At 45.2% G+C, this 26781-nt stretch overlaps 1 protein-coding gene across 1 annotated transcript in view; it reads right to left on the bottom strand.

Moving 5' to 3' along the window:
* LOC115391597 (PDZ domain-containing RING finger protein 4) overlaps positions 1-26489 on the bottom strand; it is a 51268-nt gene extending 24779 nt beyond the window's left edge. The window contains exon 1 of the mRNA XM_030095875.1: positions 26197-26489. Within this exon, the coding sequence (XP_029951735.1) occupies positions 26197-26265 (69 nt within the window). The 5' untranslated portion in view covers positions 26266-26489. The remainder of the gene's footprint in view (positions 1-26196) is intronic.
* Positions 26490-26781: the final 292 nt, after the last annotated feature.

Below are 26781 nucleotides of genomic sequence, written 5' to 3'. Positions count from 1 at the left end.
GCAAAGCCCGGTCCTGGAGGCGCTCTCATCTGCGTCTGGTCCTGTCATTTATCCTGCAGGTAAGAGGACAGGCGAGGGAGAACAAACAGGCAGTGGCTTAGCGCCGCTCCTCAGGCGCCTCCTCCGCTGCCGCTTTTGTCTCATCGACCGCTGCCTCCCATCAATATCTTCAAAGACCGAGGGCAGAATGTAGCGATAGCGGTGGCAAAGTGGGGCCAGTTTATCTGTTAGCATGTCAGCTCCAGCCACATGTGCCTCGGCTCAGGGACAGGAAGCACAGACACCGCCGGCAGCTTGCAGGGGGGGGGGGATTACTGATAGAAGTGATTGATGTACTCCTTCTACAAGGAGAAAACGCAGCCTCGGGCAGTGGAGTCTAATAGTCCATTACCTTTTTTATGTCTTTGAATTAACTGCATACATTGGTTTATGGCTTGCGAGTAGCGCTTTGAATGTTAATGAAATGTTTTTGTTTTCAATTTCATGGAGTTTACGCTGTGAACAAGGAGAAAACTCCCGTCTGAACGGGAAACCAAGGAGGAGAAGGTCATCCGTCCGGGTCCAAGGTTTAACCGGGTAACCTTGGGTGCAGCGCTCAACATCTGCACATGCAGGAAGCCTGGGCTGCCCTCGGTCTGGATCCGCCGTGCACCGTCACCTGCTGCTTTGAGTGGCAGCCTGCGGGGCGGTAAGTGTATGCGGGCAGATGGAGCGAGTGCAACATGTAGGTCATCCAGCCCCGGGAGTCAGGCTCTTCCAGCCGCCGATTACAAGCCCGCTCCATCTCCTCACCTTTTGGGAAAAGGCCACATGACCCCCTCACTGATAGGGTCCAGTCAGCTGGAGGTGAGCGCTGAAAGATGGAGAAAATATACCTGGAATGACCTGATCGTACAGTAAATAATTACATTATTACCATTGTTACAATATTTATTCTATTCACTGTGATGTAAGGGGAAAACACTTCTCTTCATCAGGCAAAGATCATTTGTCTGATGTGAAACCGAGGATGTATGTTCCAGCGCTCAATGGATTGAAATAAATATAACATGTCAGTCAGTGAACTTTTGATGGATTTTGTTAATTTTACATGCATAATCATTTGACCTACTTCAGTCCCTATGCTCACCTGAACTAATGAGCATGTAGGGGAATGATTGCGATGTATGTATCTATCGTCTCATCGGGCGAGCCGCTAAGCACCTGCCAACAACGGATCAGCCTAAATGAATCGCTCCTGTCACTTCTCATCTGTGAGACAGATATGGGGCTCATGCATACTCAGATTTTTTTTAAAAAAATGACAAATATGAAGCAGTGAGAGAAAAACTCTTATTTTATGCTCCAACAGCAGGTTTTTGTCTCACATGAGATTCAAATATTAAATAAATTTTCCTGTTTAACGAGTTGAAATGAAACATATCGGCAATCTACCAAACCACAAACATTTTTCCTCCTTATATCTTGTTCTCTTTCCTCCCTACATGATCATAATTACAACCACTGAGCATTGCTGTGAATCCTACCTGCTCCAATAGATACAGGATACACATATTGATTAATCCGCATCGATGACAAGACGCCGTGACATTATTTAATTAAAATCCCAGAGTGGACATTCGGTCAGACTGATGTTTGACATTAATGTGAATATATATTTTCCAATTGAAAACAACGTTTCTGATGACATAAATCACGTCATATTAAACTTGAAATGTGAAAGTTTCGAGTATATTTTTAGCACCGCTGCGTTTTATTACGGAGATGAAACTGCCAAGGCAAGCACTTTCTCCTCAGCCTTTGTACTGATGATTAATGGCCGACCGAGCTCCAGTAATCCTCCAACCACCATTCATGTAACACTGTCAATGCAGAACCTGTGAAGGGCCTTTCACCAAAATAATTACTACAAAGTACGACTGTGAAAAGCACAACTATACCTTTGCTGATTTTTCCAACCGAGTGTGTAACAAAAGAGTAGCGGATGATAAACCTGGAAGCGGCTCCCCGGTGACTGACTGCTTTGGTCTACCTTTTCTTTGAGTGCCTCGAACATCGAGCCGCACTCCGGCGTCGCCGTGTTGCAATCCTGCCTTCCAACATGTGAAGCTAGATTTGCATTTCTATACATAAAAAAAGCTTTACACAGGAGGGAACGCAAACATTCAGCGGAGAAGTAGTATTAAAGAGTCCCCGAGGACTTTCCAAATCCTGGAAGACTGAGATTTGATGAAAACACGACTGCTGCCTTGTCCTCTCAGTCAGAAAACTGATTCGGTTCCCCTTTACACCCAAATGTCTCATTTCAATAATAAGCGTCAGAATAAAATATGGGCCAAGGTCTGCGACAGTACAGGCCTTATGACTGCATAAATCAACCCCCGACAGTCAGCGCTACTGTCACCGCGACTCAAAGCAACGCTCCAATGACATGAAACAGCGAGAAGGAGGGAGAGAGAGAGGGAGAGAGAGAGAGGGAGAGAGAGAGGGAGAGGGAGAGGGAGAGAGAGAGAGAGAGAGAGAGAGAGAGAGAGAGAGAGAGAGAGTGCGCCGCTGGGGAAATCTGACAATCCCCTCAATATCTTTACATGAACCAATGTACAGGCCTCCTTTAACCCCTCCAACCACATAAAACACACTCCACAAGGCCCCTGGGCTATTTTTCACATTAAAGGCGCCGCGCGCTGCCGCTGAGGTTTTATGCCTCCGGAACATTTGATGAATTCTGCCAATTTCCGACTTTGAGCACCAATCTTCTGTAGAGTACTCCCTTTATTACGCAACTCGTTTAAAGTGTATCACCTCCTTCAATGGGCTCTAAAGTTCATTGTGCACCTTTTTGCATGTGTTTATTATCTAATCTCTCAGCTGTTATCGCTCAATATGAGGGCGACTACTTGAAGAGGATAAAGGGAGGACTTGTGTTCAAGGCTCCCCCACAGAACTGCAGCACAACAGGTGAGGAACCATTCGCTCACCGGTTACCGGATGAAAAAGCAGGTTAATTTAATTGCTACTGACAAAAAGTAACCAGTTACATAATGAAGTACAGTAAGTAAACTTACTAAACTTACACGCAGGTGGTAAAGATGAGATTAATTCAATAATAACAGAACTCTGCAAAAGCCGAGGGAGAAACATTCAGCTTGCTGAAATCTCTGTTAGCGTCACCGAATTGCTCATTTTAGAATAGCAGCCAGTTGTCCGTTATGTTTTACTTCATAACATGAGTCTCCAAACACACGGCGAGAAGTTAATGAGATTTTCAGGTAACATAAACCCTGATTCTGGGCCCCGGGGCCTGTGACTGTTTTGGCAATGAATAGGCCATTAACAGCAGCATTACTGAACCCCACACAGCTGAGAAGAAGAACACACAGCACTTCCATGTTTTCATCAGACGTCCACTGCATGGCGTCTTTAACATCCTCGGCTTTCTCCTGGACGGCTTCTGATCACTTTCCCATGAAATTACATCAGTCCGGCATTCCATCTTCATCGCCAACAGATTATGGCTGAATGTGAGATGATGGCGCTCTTCTATTTTTGACTGTATTATGAGAATCTGCAGCGAATTGCAAATACGATTTGGGGACTTGTGAAGGGAAGGGAGCGCTAAGTTAATCAGCTTGTTCAAGGTTAATGGTACATGCCGGGTATATTTGTTAAAGAGATTTAGAGATGCACAGTTAATCTCTGTGCTTAACTTTTAAGATCTTGCCATCTTGAAGCGAGCTTTAATGCAAAATGGAGGGAGAAAATCGAGTTAAAGAGTAAAAGCAGCACTTGGATGGATGAATAACTAATGGGAGAACAGCCTCCTTCTCGGTGATAACTGGTAATTGGTTTGGGGGGCAGAGGGGTGAGAAAGGAGTGGGGGATGGGGGGCGGGGGGTAGCTGGGTGATACTATGTGCTGTGCGGATCAGCAGAATGTCCAGGCTGGCGTGAAGAGATGTAAGGAGTAATGGTGCCATCCTTATGCTGACGGAAGAAAAATCAAGCGGTTGCTGTTGTGGAAAACCTCTTTGAGTCAGACGATAGGTGCAACAAAGAAAAGCACGCAGGATGTGTCTGTTCCCATTTTAAAGCATATAAAGGAGGAAATAAACCAAGCAAGCACAAACAAAGTTTTGTTCAGAGTCTGTTTTTTAAGTTTAACTCCCCCCCCGTTGAGACAGAAACAGGGAAGTGGAGTAAATGTTTCAACAGAGTGAATAACCGATAATCTGATAAAACCTTCTAAAAGAAGGTGTTAAATTCAGAAAAATATAACCAAAACCAAAAAGTATACTGCCGTTAATATGTTTGATGCTGTATTTTGTCGGATTGAGCCGTTCAGTCAGAGTTACAGACCAGTGGAGACACAGCTTCCATGCAAGGTGTTTTCCCTCCTCTGGGAGAAACGTCCACAGGCTTGGACGGGGATTGAACTGCCAACCTTGGGATTAGAGGAAAATCCATTTTTTCCACTTGAGTAAGAGCTGCTCAAGGGGAAGGTGTGAGTTGTTCCCCTCAGGTAAAACAAATGGCGTTAGATCCCAGGGCAGATTAAAAATGAGATATTATCTGAGGTAACTCGGTCAAGGCCAATCGGTGAAATGTTGCAGATCTTCATATATTTAGTAGATTCACGGCTCTTCTGGCTTTCTGAACGGAGAGGGCGGAGGTCCATGTTAGACCATATTAGGGTGGATGAAACGGCTCCAAATTGTACTTTAGTTCAGGAGATTCTGACTCTTAAAATATGACTTTCTTTCTATAGCTGAAGTATCAAAAGTTCAAAACAGTGTGTATAGAAATAAAAATCATTATCTATGTTTACAAGTGCTCATATTAACTCCAATCCTGAACTTCACCAACTCGGTTTAAAGTGGACGTTCTTTAATTTGTCCCACAGAAGAAAAACTTAAGATGCTGCTTGATCTTGTTTGAATCATTACGAAAGCAAATAAAACTGGTTGATTTGTTTTTTTTATCATCTATTTATTTCATATCAGTTTTTTTTAAGTATATAATAAAGGAAACTCTGTTCCCCTCATGTTTGATGTGCTTATTCTTGTCATGAAGGCAATTAACAATGGATACACTCTATTTACATAACGCCAGACACACACTTCATGATTACAACAAAGACATGGCCTCCTTTCCCCCCGTTCCACCTCTCTAACCGGGTCTCCGTCTGTGTGGCCGTCGCAGCGCGGCTGGTTCCAGGAACGGGAGTGGAGGTCAGACCGCAGCACGTGGGGCTTTGACAGTCCACGTAATAAACTACAAGGGTTGGAAAGGTCAGTCCAGACCCCTGCGGCTGACCGCTGATCTGCCTGTTAGCTATTAACAAGGAGCCGGTTCAGACAGAGCGTCACATGAAGAGGAGAGAAGGAAGAAAACAGGAGACGGTAAGGAGGGAGTTGAGAGGTGTGAGGGGGAGGAAGGAACCTCAATAATCAACATCTTACAAATAATCAAGCTGATGAGAAATAAATTACTTTGTGCATTAATGCCTGTGGTGCCGGATATGTGCGTACCTGCCGCCGCCGTTCCCAACACTTTCCAGACAGTCAAATAAAAGTAATTAGCATCCAATCAGAGATGTCAACCGCCTCAAAGGACTTGAAAAGATAGCGGACCAGAGAAAATCAAGGCTGCTTCAGTGACTGACAGCGAGAAGATCTGGTCAATTCAAGCAGTGTCAAAGAGAATAAAAGGAGCAGATTACTGATGATAGCCTGAGGCCGCCAGGTCTACGCTCTCATTCAGACTTTGGTCTCATCTACACATCTTCAAATCTTAATAACACAATGAATGCTGCACAGAAAGCAAAAGCAGCCGACGTCTGGCAGGTAAATGGCTGATGATTGGAATAGATGTCAGGTTTATGGAGGCAGAGGATTATAAGGCTTCACTCGAACCCAGTAAGTAAACACCAGGCTATTGACTTCGGTGTACTTGGCAAAGTTTCACTCCGGGGGGATTGAGACAATACACAGCAAATACAGCCAACTCTGAATTGACAAAGAAGAGCTATAGAAGTCCTAAGGAGATTTGTTAAGTAATTACATCCACTTGACATCTGGAAATCTACACTCAAGCACTAAAACAATCCTTACATGTAGTCCATAGGAACGCAGAGCGCCTCTGTGTGAAACCAGCAGACATACCAAAGAAATGCAAAGTGGGAAATAAAAACAGCATTCAAGGGTAATCCTATTATTGCAGAAGGACACGGCGGTAAATGAGATCAAAACTTCTGACGAAAAGCAGAGCTGCCCAATTAGGACGGCATTAGAAATGAGACAGTGATGAAGCTGCTGATGATAATCTTATCCTTGTAAAGAGCAGCGGCACAATGCATGATTAAAAGGAAGGACATTATCGTAGAAGAGTGATCACAAGTGTAATCAATCTGCTTCACAGCTCCCCGCCGTGTTGTTCGTGGCACAACGAGAGCGCCGGCGAGAGGTTACCAGGGTTGGTGTCTGGTTTTTTTTTTTTCCCTTCAACCCACTTGAGTCTCTCTCCTTGTCAGGTCCTTGAGTCAATAAACAAAGGGAAGTCAGAGGAAATTGGAGGCAATTCAGTGTTTCCTACTGTGTCCTGATTACACAGTTGGAACAACTGAGACAGAAATTATGCTCTGAGGAGCTACTGTACACCTGATAAATACTGTACCTGTGCACATCAGTCAACACACACACACACGCACAAACATGGATCCATCACACAGGTTGTTAATCCTTTAATGGAAAAGAGGATAAACTGAGACATATGACAAAACACTGGCATTCTTTCCACCTTTTTTAGCAGTGTGGGGACCAATCCAGTTACACAGAATCAATTTTACTGATGAATACCGATCTGCGGTGTCCAAATAATGCCAGAAAAGCACTGCTTTTCTATTAGTTTAGCCATTTTTGCTTGGTAATAAAATTACTGTTCAAACAGTGCACACTAAAGTTTATTTTAATTGTGAGACACTTAAATACTCATTTGCAACTAAATCCTCTGTCACAGTGCATGTTTAAACTCAACCACACATGAAAGGTATTTCCAAACCTCCTGCAGTCTCGATGGTCAATCGTGATTTCACTGCATGGTTCTTCATATTTAAGTGTGACTGCCATCAGACTCCAGTGCGATCAGTCCTGCATGCACTGAACATGTGACATGCCGGGCAACACACGGCGAACGTGGAAAAATCCTAACTGGTCTGATTAAGACCAGTTTTGCCTGCAAAGTGAACCTCAAGTGCGTCTACTCTGATCTTAATCTTGGAGCATGTTTCCACCTAGAAGTTCATTGATTCCTAGACTTTTTTTTTTTCCCTTGCTCTGAGATCTGCTGGGTCAGTGTACAACAGGATCAATGTATTTAAAAACAAGAAAACAATATAAAACACACGCTCACACACAGCCTGTGCATGAGGAAGAAAACTTGGCGCATGACACAGTGTCAAGTTTTGGAGCTTTTGTTGAATTTGTTTAGCCATTTGGTGAGGCGAGAACATTTGTTCAGGTCATTGTTTTTCAACCTAATGAAGACAGAACTGATTCAGTTTATGTTTTATTAAACAGTTTGTTTTTTGTTGTTGTTGCTGGTTTATTGTTCTTGTTGCCATGCGAATGCTTCAGTGAGGGCATTTAATGGTCAGCTCGGAAAGGTTTTGCCAACTGTTCAGTGTTGGACTTGGCCAAGGCGTTTGTGATGAAGATTAAATTTATTGATCAGTGGAAGCAGCTTAAGATCCATTTTCAAATGAGGAAGCAACACAAGCCTGATGACAAAGAAAAAAAAAATTAAGCTCGAATGAAGGTTCAACAAAAAGAAAAGAAAAAAGGCCCTCCATCACTGTGGAGCGGCAGGGAACGGTACATAACCTTTAATAGGAATTACAATGTCCGCCAGTATATTCTGGCTGTAATGAAACACCTGTCAAAACATGCCTGTATGACTCGAAGCTCTGCACAGCAAATGAGCTGTAACATTACCCTCCTCTTGATGGAGAATACATTAATAGAAAAAAAAAAAAACAGTCCACCTGGAAATTTTAATATATGCAAAAAGAACAAGCAAACAAACCAATCTTGATTAAGAACACCTGGCATTGTTGTTGTTTGAATAGCGCATCCGGGGATGAGTGGTGTGATTTACAGCAAAGTTCCTGATTAATGATTCTGCCACATCTTGAAGTTTCTCCGAAATAGAGGGAGAGAAAGACAGAGAGAGAGAGAAAACTGTGCTGGTGAACATATTGAGCTGGTGGAGGCACTCCAGAGCTGCACTTATCAGCTGGCACTTCACAAATGTTTTGACATTACAAGGAGTGGGCAGGCGACTGCAGTGAAGCCACCGATTGTGTGAACAGAGTGGATAATGTGCTAATGGTATGCATGTGCGGCGCTGGGGCAAGGGAGGGGTCCGCCGCCGCCGCGGGAAGCATAAACAGGCCGCGCGTGTGACGCCGGGGCCGCCTGGTTGGTGTCTCCTGCCTCATAAGGCTCCAGCTCCTCTGGCTAATGGGTGTAATAAAGGATTGTTCATGCCACCAGCCGCTCATTTATTCTCATTCCTCAGAACGCGAGGGGACCGCTACAGCAATCAGCCTCTACTCACTGGTTAATTCTAAGGCAGATTTATGGTCCGACTGGGTAATGGATGCCCGTGCGCACGCGGATGTGATTGTTCCTGTGCACGTGCATGCTCCTCGCACTCATCCCACCTGCACATAAATTGAGCATTGTTTCACAAGGCTTTATTCCTACAAGCATGAGGCCAAGATTAAATTTTAATCAGCCGTTAAGTGCAACCACAAGCAGGGTTTGGTACGTCGGCGGGGCTTGGACCCCGGCGCTCACACCTGGACCAGGCAGGCAGCGGCGGGGCCGTCATCCGTCCTGGCTCGCAGACAGGAACAGGTCACTTGTGGCTGCTGTGGAGGGAGAAGAGACTCTCCTGCCAGACAGAAACGACAGCTGCTCGGCCTCCCCGGCACCGAGTGTGTGTAGCGCGGGGTAATGAAGCCAGGAAAGAGATGTGAAAACTGAAGGAGGAGACGGACGGACAGCATGGGACCCAAAATTAGGCTCAATAAACAAGTGCTACCTCGCCACCGCTGCAGCTCAGTAGTTTCATCAGATTTACACTCTGCATGATTCGCCAAGATGTTCCTGCGACTGAGGTTTAGCACGCCTGTCCTTCAACTTCCAGGCTTTTTCAACTGCTGTTGACAGTTGTGTTCATCACCGCTGCCAAAACAAATGTGCCGTCACGTCACGTCACGGCTGATTATGTTCCCCCAAGTATCAAGTCACAGGTTGCAAGAGTAACACGCAGAAGTGTCTTTTTCTCTCTCGCTCACTCTCCGCCGACTCTCTTTGTCTTTCCTCGGCTAATTACTGCCTGACTCTGCCAAACACAGGGTGCAAGGACTCTGAAGCTACTAGTCATTCAGAAGTGCGGTGCTCCTCACTCACAAGGTGGCGGAAGCGTCCTCCGACTCGGTTACGTGTCTCTGCTACTCCTCAACTCGACGGCAGAAGCTGCGGCGCCGCGGCGGGGTTTGACGCCCGTTCCACTGAAGTAGAACTTCTTTTGTTCTCGCGTGGCGGACAGTTCGCAGAGTTGGCGAGCGATTAGGTTCATTTATACCATGGCAGTCGCTTGGCACGGCTCGCCACTCCACGCGGAGCCAATGTAACACTAGAATGAGACCAAATGGCTCTCTCAATTGGAAGGCGGAGGGGGGGAGGCGGGAGGGGTGCGACTGCGGAGGGCATCTGCTCAACATTTACCTAGTGTTTTATAATTAGATGAGCGCAACTGCTCGGGAGCGAAGCGTCTGTTCCACTGTGTTTTTCTGATAACAATTCTAGGACCTGGAAACAGGCGGTGCGCTGCTGTAGATGGAGACAATTAGTGCAGCTAATAAAATATTAACCATATTGCACGCAAGAAGAAATGTGCATTGAAAACATACAGACTAGCGGCGGGGTGGAAGGTGGTCATGACAAATGCTAATTGGTCCCAGGCAGCAGTGGGGCAACCTGTTAAAGGCGTCCCACATCTGGCGCTTTTCGGCTGCTGTTTTTATTTGTTTTCATCCACCCCTCCCTCGCGCTGTTTCACACATTTCTCAACAGTTAGCACAGGAGGCTAACGGCTCTGCGGGGGCAGAGCTATGGGGAAAGTACCGAACAAGGAGTCCCGTCTCTGTTTACTGAAGCGCAATGTCACAACGAATCAACATCTTTTCAAAAACATTTTCCAGATTACACTGGATTCACAATTTGTGTTTCAGGGAGTTTGTTGTGCAATGAGGAAATGTGCTGCTTTAAAATGTGATCATAGTCCTATTAACTAATAAAACGACCACAATCACACCAATCATCTGCATGAAGGGAGGTTCAAACCTTCATCCAAAACAATTGTTTGACTTGATATGATACATATTCAGTAAGAGATGCAGAGATGGGACAGACCAGCTGATCTTCTGGTTGAGGGTGACGATATGGACATTATTTTGAATTATCTAGAGGCAAGACAATGATGTGATGATGAAACACAATCTAAGTAGGTGAGTTCTGTTCTTTCTACATTTTTTATTTCTCATACTAGCTGAATAACATAACTTATGAGTACGAAGGCCAAATTCATGAGAAACAATATGAACAACATGAGTATATCGGCAATGGAGGATTTTCACAGATATAATTTATTAAAGTTTAATGTTACATTGTTCATAACCTTTCTTCACTGCATACATACTGGTGAGTAATGTATTCTGCTCTGCAACAAAACACTTTGCTATTGGGGCGAGGTGAAGTGCCAGAGAGAGATTTAGCTTTCAGCAGTTACCATGAACTTCTTTATGTCAGAGGTGGAAGAGTGTGACTTTAGAATAACTTCAGGGACATTTTTCCTTTCTTTTTTGATCAAAGTGTCTAAACATAAAAATACAGCCGAGGTTTAGAAGTGCCATAGCACTGAATTGAAACCGAGTTTTGTGATGTGTGCAAAAGTGCAGAAAACCTTATCAGCTCCACAACTAACCAGACAAGAGCAGCGAAAAACAGAGGAATCGCTAAAATACTCCAGTGATCATCATAGCAATAGCAATTTTGATCAGTTATTAAAATCTGAGTTAAACAGGTTCACACTGTCACACCATGAAACCAAGCACGCAGTAGGACACACATCAGGCATGCAGCTGAATACGCTAACCCCTCACGTCTCATTTTTCTATGAATGGAAGAGAGAAACTGTAGATGTGTGAAAAAGAAATATTATAGTTTTGGCTGAAAGAAACCAGTGGAAAAATATGTAATACATGTAGTAAATATCCAGTAATATCCAAATGTCCAGTACATGTAGACATTTGATATGTGATCATTTAATTCTATAAAAAGCAGCAATGAAACAAATTACTGTCATGTATGAAATACTTTTGTGTTACTTTAAGGTTCCATTTACACAACATTGTCATGTGAAAATGGAAAACTTTCGTTGCATTTTAGGAGGAACTCTTAGACGACGCTGCACCTCCGTGTCGCCGGAGAAAAACGCAACTTTTTGAAAACGTTACAACTGCGCATGTGCATCTTCTGCACATGCTGGAGTAGATGGGCAATAACAACAATGGCGGCCTCCCGAGTGTCATGACTCCCTTCTGCCAAAGCCGACAGCCACCTCTGCGATCGAGAGAGACAGCAGCTTTACGACTCTTCACATCTACGAGATCTTAAAGAACAATAAGTAATGACCACATAGAAACTTCAGCCATTTCATCTGTTACTAACACGTCACTGCTACAGTAACACACTACTTTATTACTCCTACAACTCAGACCAACAACTGAAATGAACCAGCTCGCTCACAGAGGAAACCTGAGCGGTTTGGAAAGCCCCGAAAGAAGAAAACTCGATTAAACGAAGAGAACAGAGACTGAAGACATTTCTGATGCTATCAATTCACACACCCCCGACCAACTGGTGAGAGTAATGCATCAGTCAGTTGTTTTTCACAGACAGATCTCTCAGTGAGAGCAGTGGTGAGCAGCTGCAGGAGGAACACAGACAGAAAGTAATCAGTTTCACGGTTTACCTTGTGCAATTTCGTCTTCTAAGCAGTTTGCGGGGAGGTTTAATTCACCTCAGTGGAGCCCACTGAAATCTCAATGTGCTTATTTTGATGGAAGCATCAAGATGAGGATTTTTTTTTTCAATATTGTTTTGGTTTGAGACTCATTTCTCTCAGAATATCAGGGTTTGTGTGCAAGGATTTGGTTAACCATGAATATAAACTGAATCTCAGCTCTATCCAAGATGTCTCTCTATATTAACGTGAAATACTTAAACTGGCTGCTTTTGCTTTGAAAAACAAAAAGTTTTTCTGTGTTTCCTCATAAATCTCTCTTGGAAGCAACATCAATATTCAACAGAGTTTCCAGAATGAGACAAAGGAGTCCTCCACAGCCGCAGGCTGTCGCCTTGAGTGGCCCGTTTTTTGTTTTTTTTTTCTTCTACAGGAGTAGACCTATATATCTTAGATTCACCTGAGGCCCTCACTGTAGGTGCAGACATGTCAGGCGAAGACAGCGAGGAAAACGGAACTCCCTCAGATGTGGGGCTGCCAGATTCATTCCTGTGCAAAGAACAAGCGAGTGTGATAGATTCTTCTCCCCAAGCAACTGGGATATTTCCAGAATACGTGTTTCCTGAAATACAACTCCGTCCCCGGAGCAGGGAAATCTAGCTGAAAAACCATGATATGATGTGTTGCCCGACGACACACACACACACACACACACACACACACACACACACACACACGTTCAGACTAGACAAACACACAAAGCTCCATGTCAAGTGCTCTTTGTCCTTTTTTCTTCTTCTCTAAACTGCTCTCTATTCATCAGCTCCCTGATGAATAACAACCCCCTCAGGTGGAGGACGGAGCCCATCCTCCTTTCCCGTCTCTCAAAACATATTCTGATATTGATTAATTCACAAACGGGCTAAAATGCATTCAGTATCTAAAAACAGACGTCCCTGTATTGATTACTTCTGTGATTCCCTCGGGCTCCTTCAATTTCAAGGATCGCCTCTGATAAAAACATTTAAAGCGCATTGGCTTTATAAGTTGCTATAAAACGGCAGTAATGTAAAGTCAATATCAGACCTTTTTCATTGTGAGATAAAACTCTCTTTTGACTTGAAATTGTCTGACTCGGGCGAGCTCTTGTACTTGTTCCTTCCCGGAGAAGGCTGTGTGTGTGTGAGGTGACAGCAGACACTCCCCCTTCACGTCTGACAGGCGGCAGACAGAAAGTGACACAGACCGATGACACTAATGGACTCCCGCTCAGCACCCCCTCTGACATTATCCAGTCCGGGTCTCGTCTTTCTTGATCTGTGTCTCTCCCACGCGTTCACACTTCACCCCCGAGGAAGACTTCATCATATAGGGATTTTAGTCCCGACATACATTTAAATACTAAATAATAAATAGATAGTTGGGTTATTGAATACATGTGTGGCGAACAACCCCAAAGTTCACATATATAGGGGTGTATATGTATTTATCCTCCTCTGCTGGGTTGTGGTGGTAGGAGCTTCCTCTCTTTATAGCCTGTCACATACTGCGGCTCTCTCCGGGAGGTTTTAAGGTGTTCACAAGACATGTCGAGTTTATACCAGTCTCTCAAGCATGTCTCCACTCTACCAGTGTGTAGGTGGCTTGAATAATTCCCAATGAAACGCTTTCTGGAGACATCTGGATCAGACAGCTAAACATTTGGGGTTTCATGGAAGAAAAAAAAAATGCAGGGGTGTAGCTTTGCCCCGGCTGAATTGCCAAATTTGAAATTCTATAACCAGCAGGAGGAGGGTCTTTTTGACTGCATGCGGATCTGAACAGTTATTCTCAGTATGAGACAGAATGTGCAGGATATGAGTTGGGGGGACGGCGGGGGTCGCAGTGTTGTTTAAACTCGTCCTCCCACACTCTGCCGATCCCTGCAGGAGACACGCAGACGACACGAGGAAGAGTGGAGGAGTGGCACATGTCTGCATGTGACAGAAAATGGGGAGAAAGTGACACAGACTGAAGGTATGTGGTGTTTGATCAATCACTGCAAACCTTCCAAATGTCAAGGCTGACTGGAAAACTCCAAGGATGGGACAATAAGTACAGTGAAAGTCAATATCTGTGTGTATCCATCAGTACATTTCATATAGAGCGCTCAAAAAGAGTAAAATGCTACGAAAGACTTAAAAAAACACATACATACCACATATGAGAGGAGGAGTTGAAAGCGATGTCTGTGACAGTGAGAAGCAGAAAATACTGAGGATATCTCGACCAGCTTTGTGTTTCGTCTCTGCTTTCACGTCTCATTAGCAGCCGACCGTACAGTCCCCATCAATCTCACACACACTTACAGTCAGGTCTCAGTGTAAATTGACTAATGAACAAGGTTGATTAGTCTCCAAAGTCATGTAATCAGATCTTCACAACGTGTCTGGTCCTGCACCGTGGAGTTTGAGAATGACACAGACCCACCATGTTGGCTCACAGGAGGTATTACTGAAGGGCATTGCTGAAGTTTTTGACTAAAATGTGTCCTGGCAGGTAAAATAAAATGTTCTTGGCAGGGCGTTCCTTTATTATTCGCCTGCTGCCAGTATCATACAGCGTAATACTGGCTGAGATTGCATCCAAAAGTGTGAATTTGGATTTTGCCCATGCATTCCTGGGCTGTACAGTCGGGTTTCAATACTTCCAGCCTTTATTAAATCAATCTCGAAATGAAACTTTATATCTCCGCGCAACAATGAAACAAATAAGGCAGGTGCCGCCACCCCCAGCCCTCCCTTCTGTCAGTGTGCCGCTAGTGTTGAGGCTGTGAGGAACGAGGCCCGAGTGTGTGAGGATCTGGGTTGTGTAGGAGGTGCTGGGTTGACTGCAGTGCTGCGGGGGAGAAAACGCCGTCGCTATTCCAACCTCAGAAAGATTGCATCTACTTCCCACTGTGAACTTCTGCTGACTGCTGTCTCACAACACAACGTGTTGTGCTGTAAAAATAGTTTTCCTTTCTCTTGCATGCTCACGCTTGTCCATATAAAATGAGACATGTCTGAATTTTTTTTTTTTTTTTTTTTTTTTGAAACAGGACCGTGCGCCATGCTGGAACGGCCACGATGGCTCAAATGGAAATTAGCATTCCATTACCAGGCATCTCTTGTCAATCAATTTACCTCGCTCACTTAAATCTCTAATTAAATTGGCCTTTTTAATAGATTTTGCGAGCCAAATTACATTTACATTAAGGTGCGACCCGAAAAGCGCCCTTTATTGATGAACCATTGATTTAATTTGGGGAAAGCTGCTGTTTAAGAGCACACTGTCGTGAATGCGGCTCATTAAAAGTGAGGCCTTTTGTAACTGTGTCAGTGTGTCAGTGTGACAGCGGAGGCAACAATAAAGCTGCCGCTTGGCTCTCTGCAGCCGACTAAAACACTCCACACACGAAAACACGCCACCTCCAGTTTTATTAAAAACCCGCCCAAGAGCAAGGTTTTGTTGTTTGGCCATTGTACTCGCGGCTAATAATATCGACTGTGACTGGCTGTTGGTGTTTTGGACTCTTTTATGAATCGCAGCCCTTTAGGAGAGGCCGCTCGCTGCATTCTGCGGGCTTCTTATCACTTTCCTCCCGGGAGCAGGGAGGTGTGAACGTGTGCGACCCCTTCCCATCACACGGCTGTCAGAGTGGGCTTATCTGCGGCGCTGCAGAGGCGCCGGCTGACCTGTGGAGTGACACCCAGCGTGGCTGCCTCACCTGGGGGGGGGGTTTGTGTCACCCTGACACCCCACGGTGCCGCCGCCCTCCCTCTGCTCCTCCGTAACACCTCCAGACGGATCACCTGACCTCTGCCTGCATCAGCCTTTCCTCTCGCATGCATGCATTTTTATTTTTTTTTACAGGAAAGCACGTCTGCACCTACACACACACCTGTCACACACAATTCACACACCGAGTCACAGCAGTCTTCCTCCGGTTGAGGTGTAAAAGTCACAGCTATGATAGAACAGAAGAGCAGAGGAGCTAAAGGCAGACAAAGAGGGCATCCGGCGTGCCAGTGAAAGCGTCCATCATGAGAACTTCAGGCTTTGTCGCCTCTTTTCATGGAATATATACGACGAGGGCGGCTCCCGCCCCGACACCATCCGATTCCTCCAAATGTCACCTGCGATGTCGGGGCCGATGCTTTATGGCCGCGGAGGCCTGGCCGCTGAAGGCGTTATATGAAACAGATAAGGGAGAGCATGTGTACACTGTCAGCGGCGCTCTTATTTCACCAGCAGCAAAAAGAGGACCGGCTTCATTTCACCATCCATCAGCAGCTCAAGGAAAAACAAAAACAACAACAAAACCCCACAACAATGGAAGTGATTCCCACAAAACGTATTAGATTCAGTCATTTTCCATTTTTAAGGATATGATCACTTGATTAAGTGAGGCAAGACGACATTCTTGTGCTTCTGAAGTAAAGGTACTGAGATGTTAATTCTAAGATGCTTCGTTATGTTTTGATTTCCCTCACAAGGCAGATAAAACAGCTTTGACTGATGAACTATAGCACCTTATTCCGCTTATCAGTGTGTGCAGAAGAGTCATCCAGGAGGACAGGTGGGAAACAGATAATGATCCACTAAATGTGTTGCTTGTGGACCCTCATAAATGTCTTTTAAATGTTTCTTTCCGTTTACTGACCTGACATGAACTTCACAAACAATTTGACTCAAACTCTTCCCGGGTCACAAAGTGCTGCTGTCAAGGATAAAAGTGCCACTAAATTGCAGAAGTTACATTTATGGAGGCCGTGATGAAGTGATAGAAAAGTTGTAAATGAAGCTCTCACCTGCAGACCTGCCAGCTCAATCAGCAGTCACTGCTTCACACGGAGCAACTGTAAATCACATTCTGCTCTTCTACCTTCAACAACCTTAAAACTTACTGTCTGGAAACTTCAAACCAGCAAGAAAACAAACACAAATCTATATTTCTTACAGTGATTTAAAACACAACCGTCTATCAACGAGATCTGTTCTCCACAACCTCATCAATTGGCTTTACTTTTTAATTCATTAGATAATTTAAGTACTTCCGCATCAATATTCAGTCAAAAACTATTTTTTTGCATCTCTCTTTCTTATTCATAGCAACCTTCCTGTGAGCTATTGAATATTTGCTAGGTTAGTGAATACAAAGATTGCTAAAAAAACAAACTGTAGCCAGTTTCTGGAACAGCAGCAGCAGCTGAATGTAGGTTCTACAAGGATTTCTGCCGCTCCTCCTGTTGTCCACCTGGAGGCAGCGGTCGAAGCTTTAGTTGATTGGTTCATGAAGTAAATCTTCCCATGAATAGGAAACTGGTCCCTTCCTTGTGTTTGGACTCTTAATACATCTTTTCTTTTTTTGTGATACCATCTTTGGCTTTACTTGGCATTAAATCGGTAAGAAAATCTGGCATCACACACCATGAAAATAATCCGATAAGAAGACCAATAAACAATCGTGTGTGCCGCTCGTACTCACAGGAACTGTAGTTCCTCGTTGCGTTGTGATAAGAGTAAAGGCTTCCTGACGTGGAGAAGATTACAAAAATGGCTGTGGCCAGATGAAAATGGTGGAAAGTGAGCCGACGATAGCTTTGAAACCCAAACACTTCAACAAGTACCTTTAATAAATGTTGATACCTACAAAGAAATACCTGAAATAATTTTTTTCCCCTCCCGTTACATGTAGCCAGAGAGGATCCCGGCAGAAAGAGTCCACACTAATTGGGAAGAGAGGGGAAGATGTTCTTGTGAATGGTTATAAATTAATGAGGGCCCGTCTGTCTGCTTAAACACAGATAATCAGCTAAGAGGCGCCCTGGATGCAGATGCACAGCCTCGTGTGTGTTTCCCATAGCTCTTTGTTTTCACCAGTGTTTGTAGTGAAAAGCACAAGCTGTCAGGTCTGTTCGCACACACACACACACACACACACACACACACGCAGAAGTTGAGAGCATAATTTATCAGTCCAAAGTCTTGCATACAAGCCAACACACACACAAACATTTACGCTAACATTAGCATACTGCGCGCACACACACAGACACTTGCGGCAATCAGGGAAAAAACGCAAACCAATTTAGACAGCATGCACACACATCTCTATGCACAAACACATGCTGATATTTCCATAAACAGTCATATATGGGCACACTAGTTCTGTGTGTGTTTAGAAGAAGAAAAAACTGTTTTCAAATGCATAATGTCATGTTCTGAGTTATCAAGTCATGGGTAATAATAATGAGGGCAGAAAGTAATGCCTCCTTTGTCCTTTGTTTACTGCTGGGGATATAGTAAGAAACACAAAGATAAGGACAGCATTTTATTCCCCCTCAGGCCACAGTGAAATCCCATTTCCTAGCTATGCACACACAAACACACACACACATAGAACAAACTGAGTCATCTTGCATTGGGTCCAATTCATTAAACAGATCCTGAGCGTCACTGGGGATCGGCATTAAGATACCCGGGCATGTAGTTCATTTTCTCCTCCGCTCCTCCGGTCTGATTGAAGCTGACACGCTTTGATCTTGATGAAAATGTGAGAGTTTAACATACGCCGAGACAAGGCGAGGCATTACTCAGGGATGACGCCACTCTGAAGTCATCCTCGCCTTCCCAAGCCGAAGAGCCTGACGGCGTTCAACCCAATGATTTAATGACGTGACGGAATTAATGAAAGAGAGGTGAACGACTATAACGACCTCCAGGTCCTTCTGTTTGCCTCTGAAATTGTTTTTTCTGAGCACGTGTATCTGCTCATAACCTCGCATCAAAGCCTTTGTCTGAATCACTTAGGACTGAAAAGAGCCAAAGGGCTTCGGCGTTGGACGCCCGGCGGTGGGACGGGGAGAATTTCTGCTCTCTGATAAAACAACTTCAGCTCCCAAAAGGAAAATGGCATGTCACGGTTTGTTTGTGCGGCTTCTTGCTCTGCCGTGGCCGGGAGGGTGTTGAAAGAAATGGGTGCAGACAGAAGCACAAACAGGAGATAAAGTTAATTTCTGAAGAGCGGCGTTGGGCTGGAGAGCCACGCGGAGACGGAGGGGTCCGCAGATTTGATATGCGGCTGAAAAGGTCAGCCCGGTTCTTATTGAGATAAGAAACAGATGAAAAGGAAAAGGTCAATTCATCAGCTCCCTCTTAAATCCCTTCTGCTCTCTCCATGGTGAGATTTACTGGGCTGACTGATAAAACCCATTGACTTCATGTCTCGTGGCAAATGTGGCATCATCTGTATCAGAGGAGTACAGTACAGTGCACAACTCCGGACCAGGGGGTGTGACCTGGATTTTAATTACCTTTTTAATGCCTTCTTATCCGGAACATTGTGTTTAAAAACAATCTGAGCTCCTGGAATCTGATATACAGGAAGCAGTCAAGCAATTAAATGTGCGATTCACACAGAATTATGAGGGATTTTCAATTACAAAGCCAGTGTGCAGCTGGAGCCGCGTACCATTCTTGGGAAGAGCTATAGATGCTGAGATACAGAGTGAGGAGGGAAACAATGCTTCTTCGCGAATAGCCTGTGTTAGAAAAAAAAAAATGATCTCAGCATATTTGGATATCAATCTGAGCCCTTAGAAACGAGCAGACAGGCAGCTGAGAAGCTTGCCGACGTCTCTTTGAGTCGTGATCAAACGACGTCGGCTGACATATCAGACATTTGCTCAAAAAGTGTAGGGTAAGGCACAAAAAGAGCACTGAAACTGAAAAGGATAGGCTATGATTCAATGTTTTCCCATCATGGTCTGGCATGAAAAGTACCTGCCTGGATGTATCTGTCCATTAGAGCGCCCGTGCACCGAGTGACAGCTTACAAAATATCCACCTTTGTATTGTTTGGGAATTGTAAAAGCGGCAAAATTCCAGAATATTTTCCAGGCTAATCTTTTCAGGGTGGACACGAGATCAATCAAGCGGCCCGTCTTTTTCCACTCCTCCCCCTCTTTCTTCACTCCCATCAATTTCAATGCTTGAGGGACATCTCTCAAAAAACATAATGGGACATGAAGATGGATGAGAACAATCGTAGCTCCCTATCTGGAGATGTGTTGTAGGGGGGTGTGAGAGCAAGGTTCAACGGCTTTAATGTACCATCACGAGCACATGATACAGGCATAAAACCCAGAGGTGGGAGGGTAACGCCCTGCCGGGGCAGCGTTCTCAAATGGAAAAGCTCATTAAAGCAAACCTTTTAACTGTGTCTCCTTCAGTAAACAAACTGCTGATTCATTTCTCTGTGTTTTTGTTTTTTGGATACATATCTATCCTCCTGTGGCTCAGAGCAGTTATTAACAAGAAGGTTATTGTGAAATAAACATTTCATAAAATTATTATGTTTTCCGTGAGACTTGTTGGCTGCAGGTGAGGTTATAACCAGTTACGGTTCAAACTGAGGCAGGTCTCATCCGGTCACACAGTAAAAACCTCTGGTCCACTGCACTAATACTTCAGGTGACAGTGAAGAGGGATGATCTCTTCTATTAAATATAGCAGTAGTATTGTAATAGCAGTGCTTTCAGAAGGCAGAAGCTGTTCATCATATAGTTTCTATCATTTTCTACCATACAAATTAAAGCTTGTTGTCTACCATAACTATTCATGAATTAAAAAAAAGACTTGAGCCCTAAGGATACGTTGACATCAGGTTTAAATGTCAATATTCAACAGCAGAATAGGAACACCATCTTCACTTTTCAACAAAGAAGCACATATGTTCAGCCCGACTGTCATTCTACGCATTTGCATCAACAGTGGAAGGCTTTAAGTTTTGGATGTTCTCCAAGTACTAGTGAAAAATACTAACTTATATTTTCTGAGCCTTTGACCTCTACGGCAGCTCTCCTCATACTTAGCAGCGCTGCACATTTCATGCCAAGCGGTGGTCTTGCTAAAAAAGATGAGACAAATGTAAACTGCGGAGCGGGCTCCAGGCAGCCCGGGGGGAGCCTGCCAAGCATGTTCTCAGGTTGTCTGGCTTCTCTGATAGTTCCTCAACCTTTTCTTGAATGCATATCCATTACACACATGGCCGGTGGTGTTGCAGCTGCAGCAGCAGCAGCAAGTCAGCTGTGTCCTCCTCAGACCGTCTCCGGTCGGCGGGTTTCACATCTGGTGCGAGTGCACAAAGAAGAAAATCCGCCCCCACCGCTGGACCAGAATCCCTGGAACTGCCTTTCACCCCGGGAACAAATGGATTTGGCTCCTGCTTCATTTCACGTCTGCCTGTCTCGTCCTGTCAACCTGAGGACAGCAGCGTAATGTGACATGGCTAAACTCTGGGATTAAAGTTGTCCTCCAGAGTCATGTCACACAATCTAAAATCCAGGTGTGCTGGGAGAACATGTGTGCCTGTGTGAGTGTGTGTGTGTGTGTATTTTTACAGTTGTGGGGACCTTAAGTCTGTTCACATGCTCACAATGGGGAGACAAGTCATCCTTAAGCGGAATAAATATAAATTTCCATGAGAAATGTAGCTTTGCCGCAGCCTAAAAAATAGGGAAATGAGCTGATAACGAGACAGTTGCTGGTTAGAATTCCCTCACCAAACAGAACACTGCTGAGCAAGGCCCTATAATAATAAGAGTATGAAAAGACTGGTTAGCGCTAGTTATTGGTTCAGAGGAGGGTTGGGCTTCAGAAAGTATGAGTGATGGTTGAGTTTCAGCAAAGCCACAGAAAATCTATATCAGTCAATGCAATCCCCTCATCCACCCTCCTCAACACCGTTTTAACCAACTCAGAAACCTTCCAGGAGGTCACTGGTGAAAACAGAGTCCATCACAGGGAAAAGAGAAAAACTAACAGTCACACAAACTCGCATTCACACCTTTGGACAAGGTTGTGCCACAAATCTGCATTAAAATAAAAATAAGTTGCTGGACTGATGCAAGGAAGATGAGCATGGAAGGCAAACACTGGAAAAACATGCAAAAGCATCCAGCCCAATGTTCACTACACCCTAAGAAGACATGAAATGACAGTGTGCGTGTGTGCGAGCGTGCGTGCGTGCGCGCTGTGCGCACCACGTGCGTGCGTGCTGGGTACCTCATTCATATGCATCAGCAAGTTATCAGGGACTGCTTTGCCTCATTGAGCTGAGACGCTGCTTTCCATTTATTTCTCAAATGCAGTGGAGAGTGATTCTTCTCCTGCCTCATAAAACTCGAAAAACCAGCCAGGCTGTATTCAAAACTTCTACTAACTAAAAAAAAATCTGGTTCAACAGAAAATTACTAAATGGGTAAATGAAATATGGAGGGTCTGGGCTCTGAGTTGGGAAGGGTGAAATTCATTACCCAGAAACATGGGGAACAGCTGGCTGCTACTGTAGCTTCATGGTGCCTTAATTGTTAAGTTTTGACAATCGCTGCAGTTCTCCTGGGAACTTTGTTTTGATCGCAGTTCTCATGCAAAGAAGAAGAAAAAGAAAACAGACATCCTCAACAGACAATGGAGACCATTAATACATCTCCACTCTGCAGAGCGCTCATCCTAACTCAGAGCTACGCTGCATTGCTCCTCTCATCAACATCTGCCATCCTGCTAATTAGGCTCAAAAAAGCCACACATCAGTGGGTTTTAGTGGTGCGCAAACAATGTGTGACACTCATAAGAGGAGCCCGTGGACACAACGGGAATCACAAAACCCTGCCAGATCGCAGAGTGAATCAGCTACAGTGTGTTGTTGCCTGAGCAGAGAGGGAAAGCTGCACCAATCAGCTGACCACAGCAGAGGACCGGCTCCAGCTCGGACCAAAGGGTTCACCAAGGCTTCGTCCTCAACAGAAAGGGAGGAGCTCAATGCTCAGTTACCTGAAGTGGAGTCCAACAGCAAAGCAAAGGTTGAATGGAAAATAGTAAAAGATAAGAGATCATGGGAGTCAAACAAAGAGGAAAAACAATCAAGAAGATGGTCATTTGGAGTCGGTACTGGAGAGAGGCCAACAGCTTGTTCTGTCACCTGTCCAACCAATTTCTTAATCGTAGCAGAAACAACAAAGCACAGAACCGAGCTGAGGTATCAGATGCTGCCTTCATAGATCAGTAGCTAGCATGCTCTCAGGGTGAGTTTGCTAAAACACGCATCATTCAATAGTTAAAGGAAAGGTTTTTGGAACATTTCACCTAAAAGCTTTATTAAATTCAGCTTCATGAGTCGATTGTTGTTATTTTCAGAAGTAACTGCTTGTTGTAGTGCAGAGTATACATGATGACAATGTCTACATTTTCACAAAACCAAAGTTTAAAGTTTAAATTCAGAGGGTATTTTGGCAACGTTTTACCAGTCCGGACCACTCCAGATGAAGTTGAGCTGTATGTGGTTTATATCAATAGCTACATTTAATAACTTGATTTTGGATAATGATGAAAAATGAAACTCTGTCATCTCAAATTTCAAGATGAAAAAAAAATCTCTGTAGTGAAACAAAATTGACTTTATTAACATTTATTACCCGCTGCTCGCCACAACAGACAGGCTGAAGATCCATGGGTTGCAGACCCCTGGTATGAAACTGAAGTAAAAGTTTGAGAAGAGAGAAAAAAGAGCAGGGCTAAAAGAAGATTCCTGGATCTGCTTGCTCAGGCAGGAGAGCTGATTCAATAAATAAAAAATGTCAGCTCAGTCAGGTAGCTTTGCAGGCCAGCTGAGAAAGGTGAGCACATTTTCATGCAGAACACCCGCCGCCGTGAGAATTGGGGGGGGGAAGGGGGGGGAGGAGAAGAAGCGAGGGAGCCAGCTACTCATAAATCTCCCACAGCTTGTGAGGTCAGGCAGACGGAGAGAGTGTCAGAATTGTTTCTGGGTGTGAAGGGAAGGGAGGGGAGGTGGCTAACCAACCCCTGTGACTGACTCCCGCTCTTCAAATCAACCTGCCGCCAGGTCGGTCAGTCGGGCTGTGACACCGACGACCACGTCTGCCTCGTCTGGACACACTGATTCACCCACTCTGCATAGCCAAGCAGAGTAACATGTATGTGTGTGTATGTATATCTCTCTTTGTGTGTATTTCTGAACAGGAAACAAATGAAAAGCTGAAAACGAAAAAAAAAAAAAAACAGCTGAGCCCAGAGTGAGACTGACGTAAAGCAATGCAGACAGTGTGTGTGAAATGTGATTATTTGCCGGTGGTGTGAGCAGAGAGAGCAGCCTCCTGCTGTCACAACACACTTTCCTGACCACAGAGATGCGGCGACACTCGTGCAGCTGGAGCCAGAACGTCGCTGCTCACTGAGCCTCCTCTCCTCCCTGTCCCACTGCCTCTGTCTATGACACTGATGCTGCTGCTGCTGCGTACGCGATGCTTATTTTGCTGTCTGAAGACATGTGTAAGCAATGTGACTTTGACAAGAGTTGGCTTTCTTGCTACGCGGCCGTGCACTTTTATTATCCTCCTCTTTGTTCGTCTCCCTTTGTTAATGATGCCTCACCTGCTCCTGCTCCTTAATCTCTCCTTTACCCTGCATCTTTAATAGCTTACCCTCTATTCCCATTCCGGTCTTTATCCTTCCTGCTCTCCATCGTTCCCGCCTTCCCGCCCACAGTGCCGATCAGAGCCGAGGTGCTGATGTTGCAGCTCGTGGCTGAAGCGGCTCAGTATATCAGTGGGTGGACAGACATGCCAGAGCGCTCCTGTCAACAGCGACTGTGCCCTGGAGACTGACCCACTTGGCGGATACTGATCCCCTCTGCTAAACCACCGGAGAAGGAGTCAACGCTGCTTCTTAACAACTGGTGCATGGAGAGGCTGCAAAAGCCAAGATAAGCACCGAGACAGCACTATTTTTATGGTTCTTTTGAGGAGAGGCAGGCGCTGCGGTGGCTTCCCACTCATCCTTCAGGGTCTCCTGACAGTTCTGTCTGTTCGCTAATATTAAACAGACCATTAGTGAAGGCGCCCTCCTTCGCTGCTGATCTGGAAGCCGGCGAGGCAGATCCAGAGCAGTGCCTCTTTGTGATCGTGAGTCAAAATCTCTCCGACGGCGCCCGTCACCGCAGCTCGGCGGCATCTCGAGTTGCACAGGAGAGCCTCGGAGCCACAGGCTGAGCTTAAACCCCGAGCGAGTCTACCTCCCCCACTTGTTCTCATCCCATGTCTTCGCAAGGGTAAAGAGAGACATTTCACGTCTAATTAATGCACTGGATGGTTGTATAAAACGTCTAATGAGGCTGTGATCACAGCGGCGTGAAGGCAGGCACACCAAGGTAGGTGTGTGAGTGTGTGTGTGTGTGTGTGTGTGTGTCTAGAAGACACAAACCTTCCACAGTTATTAGCCTGTCAAAGGAGGAGGGCTGACTGGGAGACTGGGGACGGTCAGGTTAATGCTTGTTTATCTGTTTGGCTTCTCCACACTCTTTCAAATATCCACCCTCTGCAGCCCGGCTGAAGCCTCGACATTATTAATCGATTAGTAAATGATTAGAAGAGAATCTAGGAAACATACAGGTAGGAACATTATCCCATGAAGCGGCATCAATCCTTGATGATCTTTTCAAAGAATTGATGTATGCTGCACGGGCACTGTCATTAAGACGCTCAGATTTAAAGGTTACCTGAGAGAAACCTCCTGGTAAAGAGCAAACTTTGTCATAGAAAGTTGTAGTGCAAAGATATCCACTGAACCTCATCCAAGGGAGAAATTGGCACATGCACACCCTGTAGCAGCACTCAGGTGCTACTATTCTGTTAAAAAAAAAAAGAAAAAACTTGCTCCCTCAGCACGGCTCCTTCAGCAGGATGAATGAGCTGCACACTCGCCGCTCTCTAAGCAACGACTCATTACTCAAAGCACATCTGCTGGTGAGTAAGAAGCCGTCCTCTCTCCCTCTCTCTACCACGCTGTCCCACTTTCATCTTACATATTCATAGCTTCTCCTTTCCCAAACAAGTCTCGTGTCTTGGTTTAACCTCCTTCAAAAGACGAGCACGAGCAGGCTGCTCTCTTCACAGCAACGCGGCGTACGTCATGAATTATATACAATAACACACACACACACACACACACACACGCACACACGCACACATACACGCACGATGCCAGAGTCGGCCGTGGCTGTGCTCACCTGTGCAATCTCGTACAGCAGCTTGTAGTGTTCTTCTCGCTTCTGTAAAGTGCACAGATTGCAGCCCATTATAGTCGTCGTGGAAACGCCAGGCGTCCAATTCTCCCCGATCAGTGGTGGTATGGACACAGGGGGTCACCCTCCACAACGGAGCGCTGGTTCTCATCAGTCACTCCTTACCAAGCATCTCTCTCTCTCTCTCTCTCTCTCAGGCATCCCATTCACACATTCATTCAGTCACCAGCAGCCGAAGCAGAAATCTCCAGCTGAGTGAAAACAGAAGGAGGCTCAGATGTGAGGAGAGCAGCAGCAGCCGTTTCAGCAGCAGCCGGGGTGTCTCCTCTCTCCCGCTCCCTCTATTTCAGACTCACACACGCTCACACACACACCAGAGTTGTGACTCTCGTTCACTGAGACACTCCCCCCTTTTTCCTCCCTCGGTCTCGGCGCACATGACTACGCCGACACCAGCTCATGAATTGTGAAGGTACGGGCGCTTCAATATTCATGAGAGGGGTGGGAGAAGGGGAGGAGACAGGAGGAGAGGGAGGAGCGAGTCGGAGCAGGAGCGCCGTTTCATTAAAA

This window comes from Salarias fasciatus, chromosome 7 (genome assembly GCF_902148845.1).
Source record: "Salarias fasciatus chromosome 7, fSalaFa1.1, whole genome shotgun sequence".
Taxonomy (NCBI): Eukaryota; Metazoa; Chordata; class Actinopteri; order Blenniiformes; family Blenniidae; genus Salarias; species Salarias fasciatus.
This window is presented reverse-complemented; position numbering and strand designations above follow the sequence as displayed.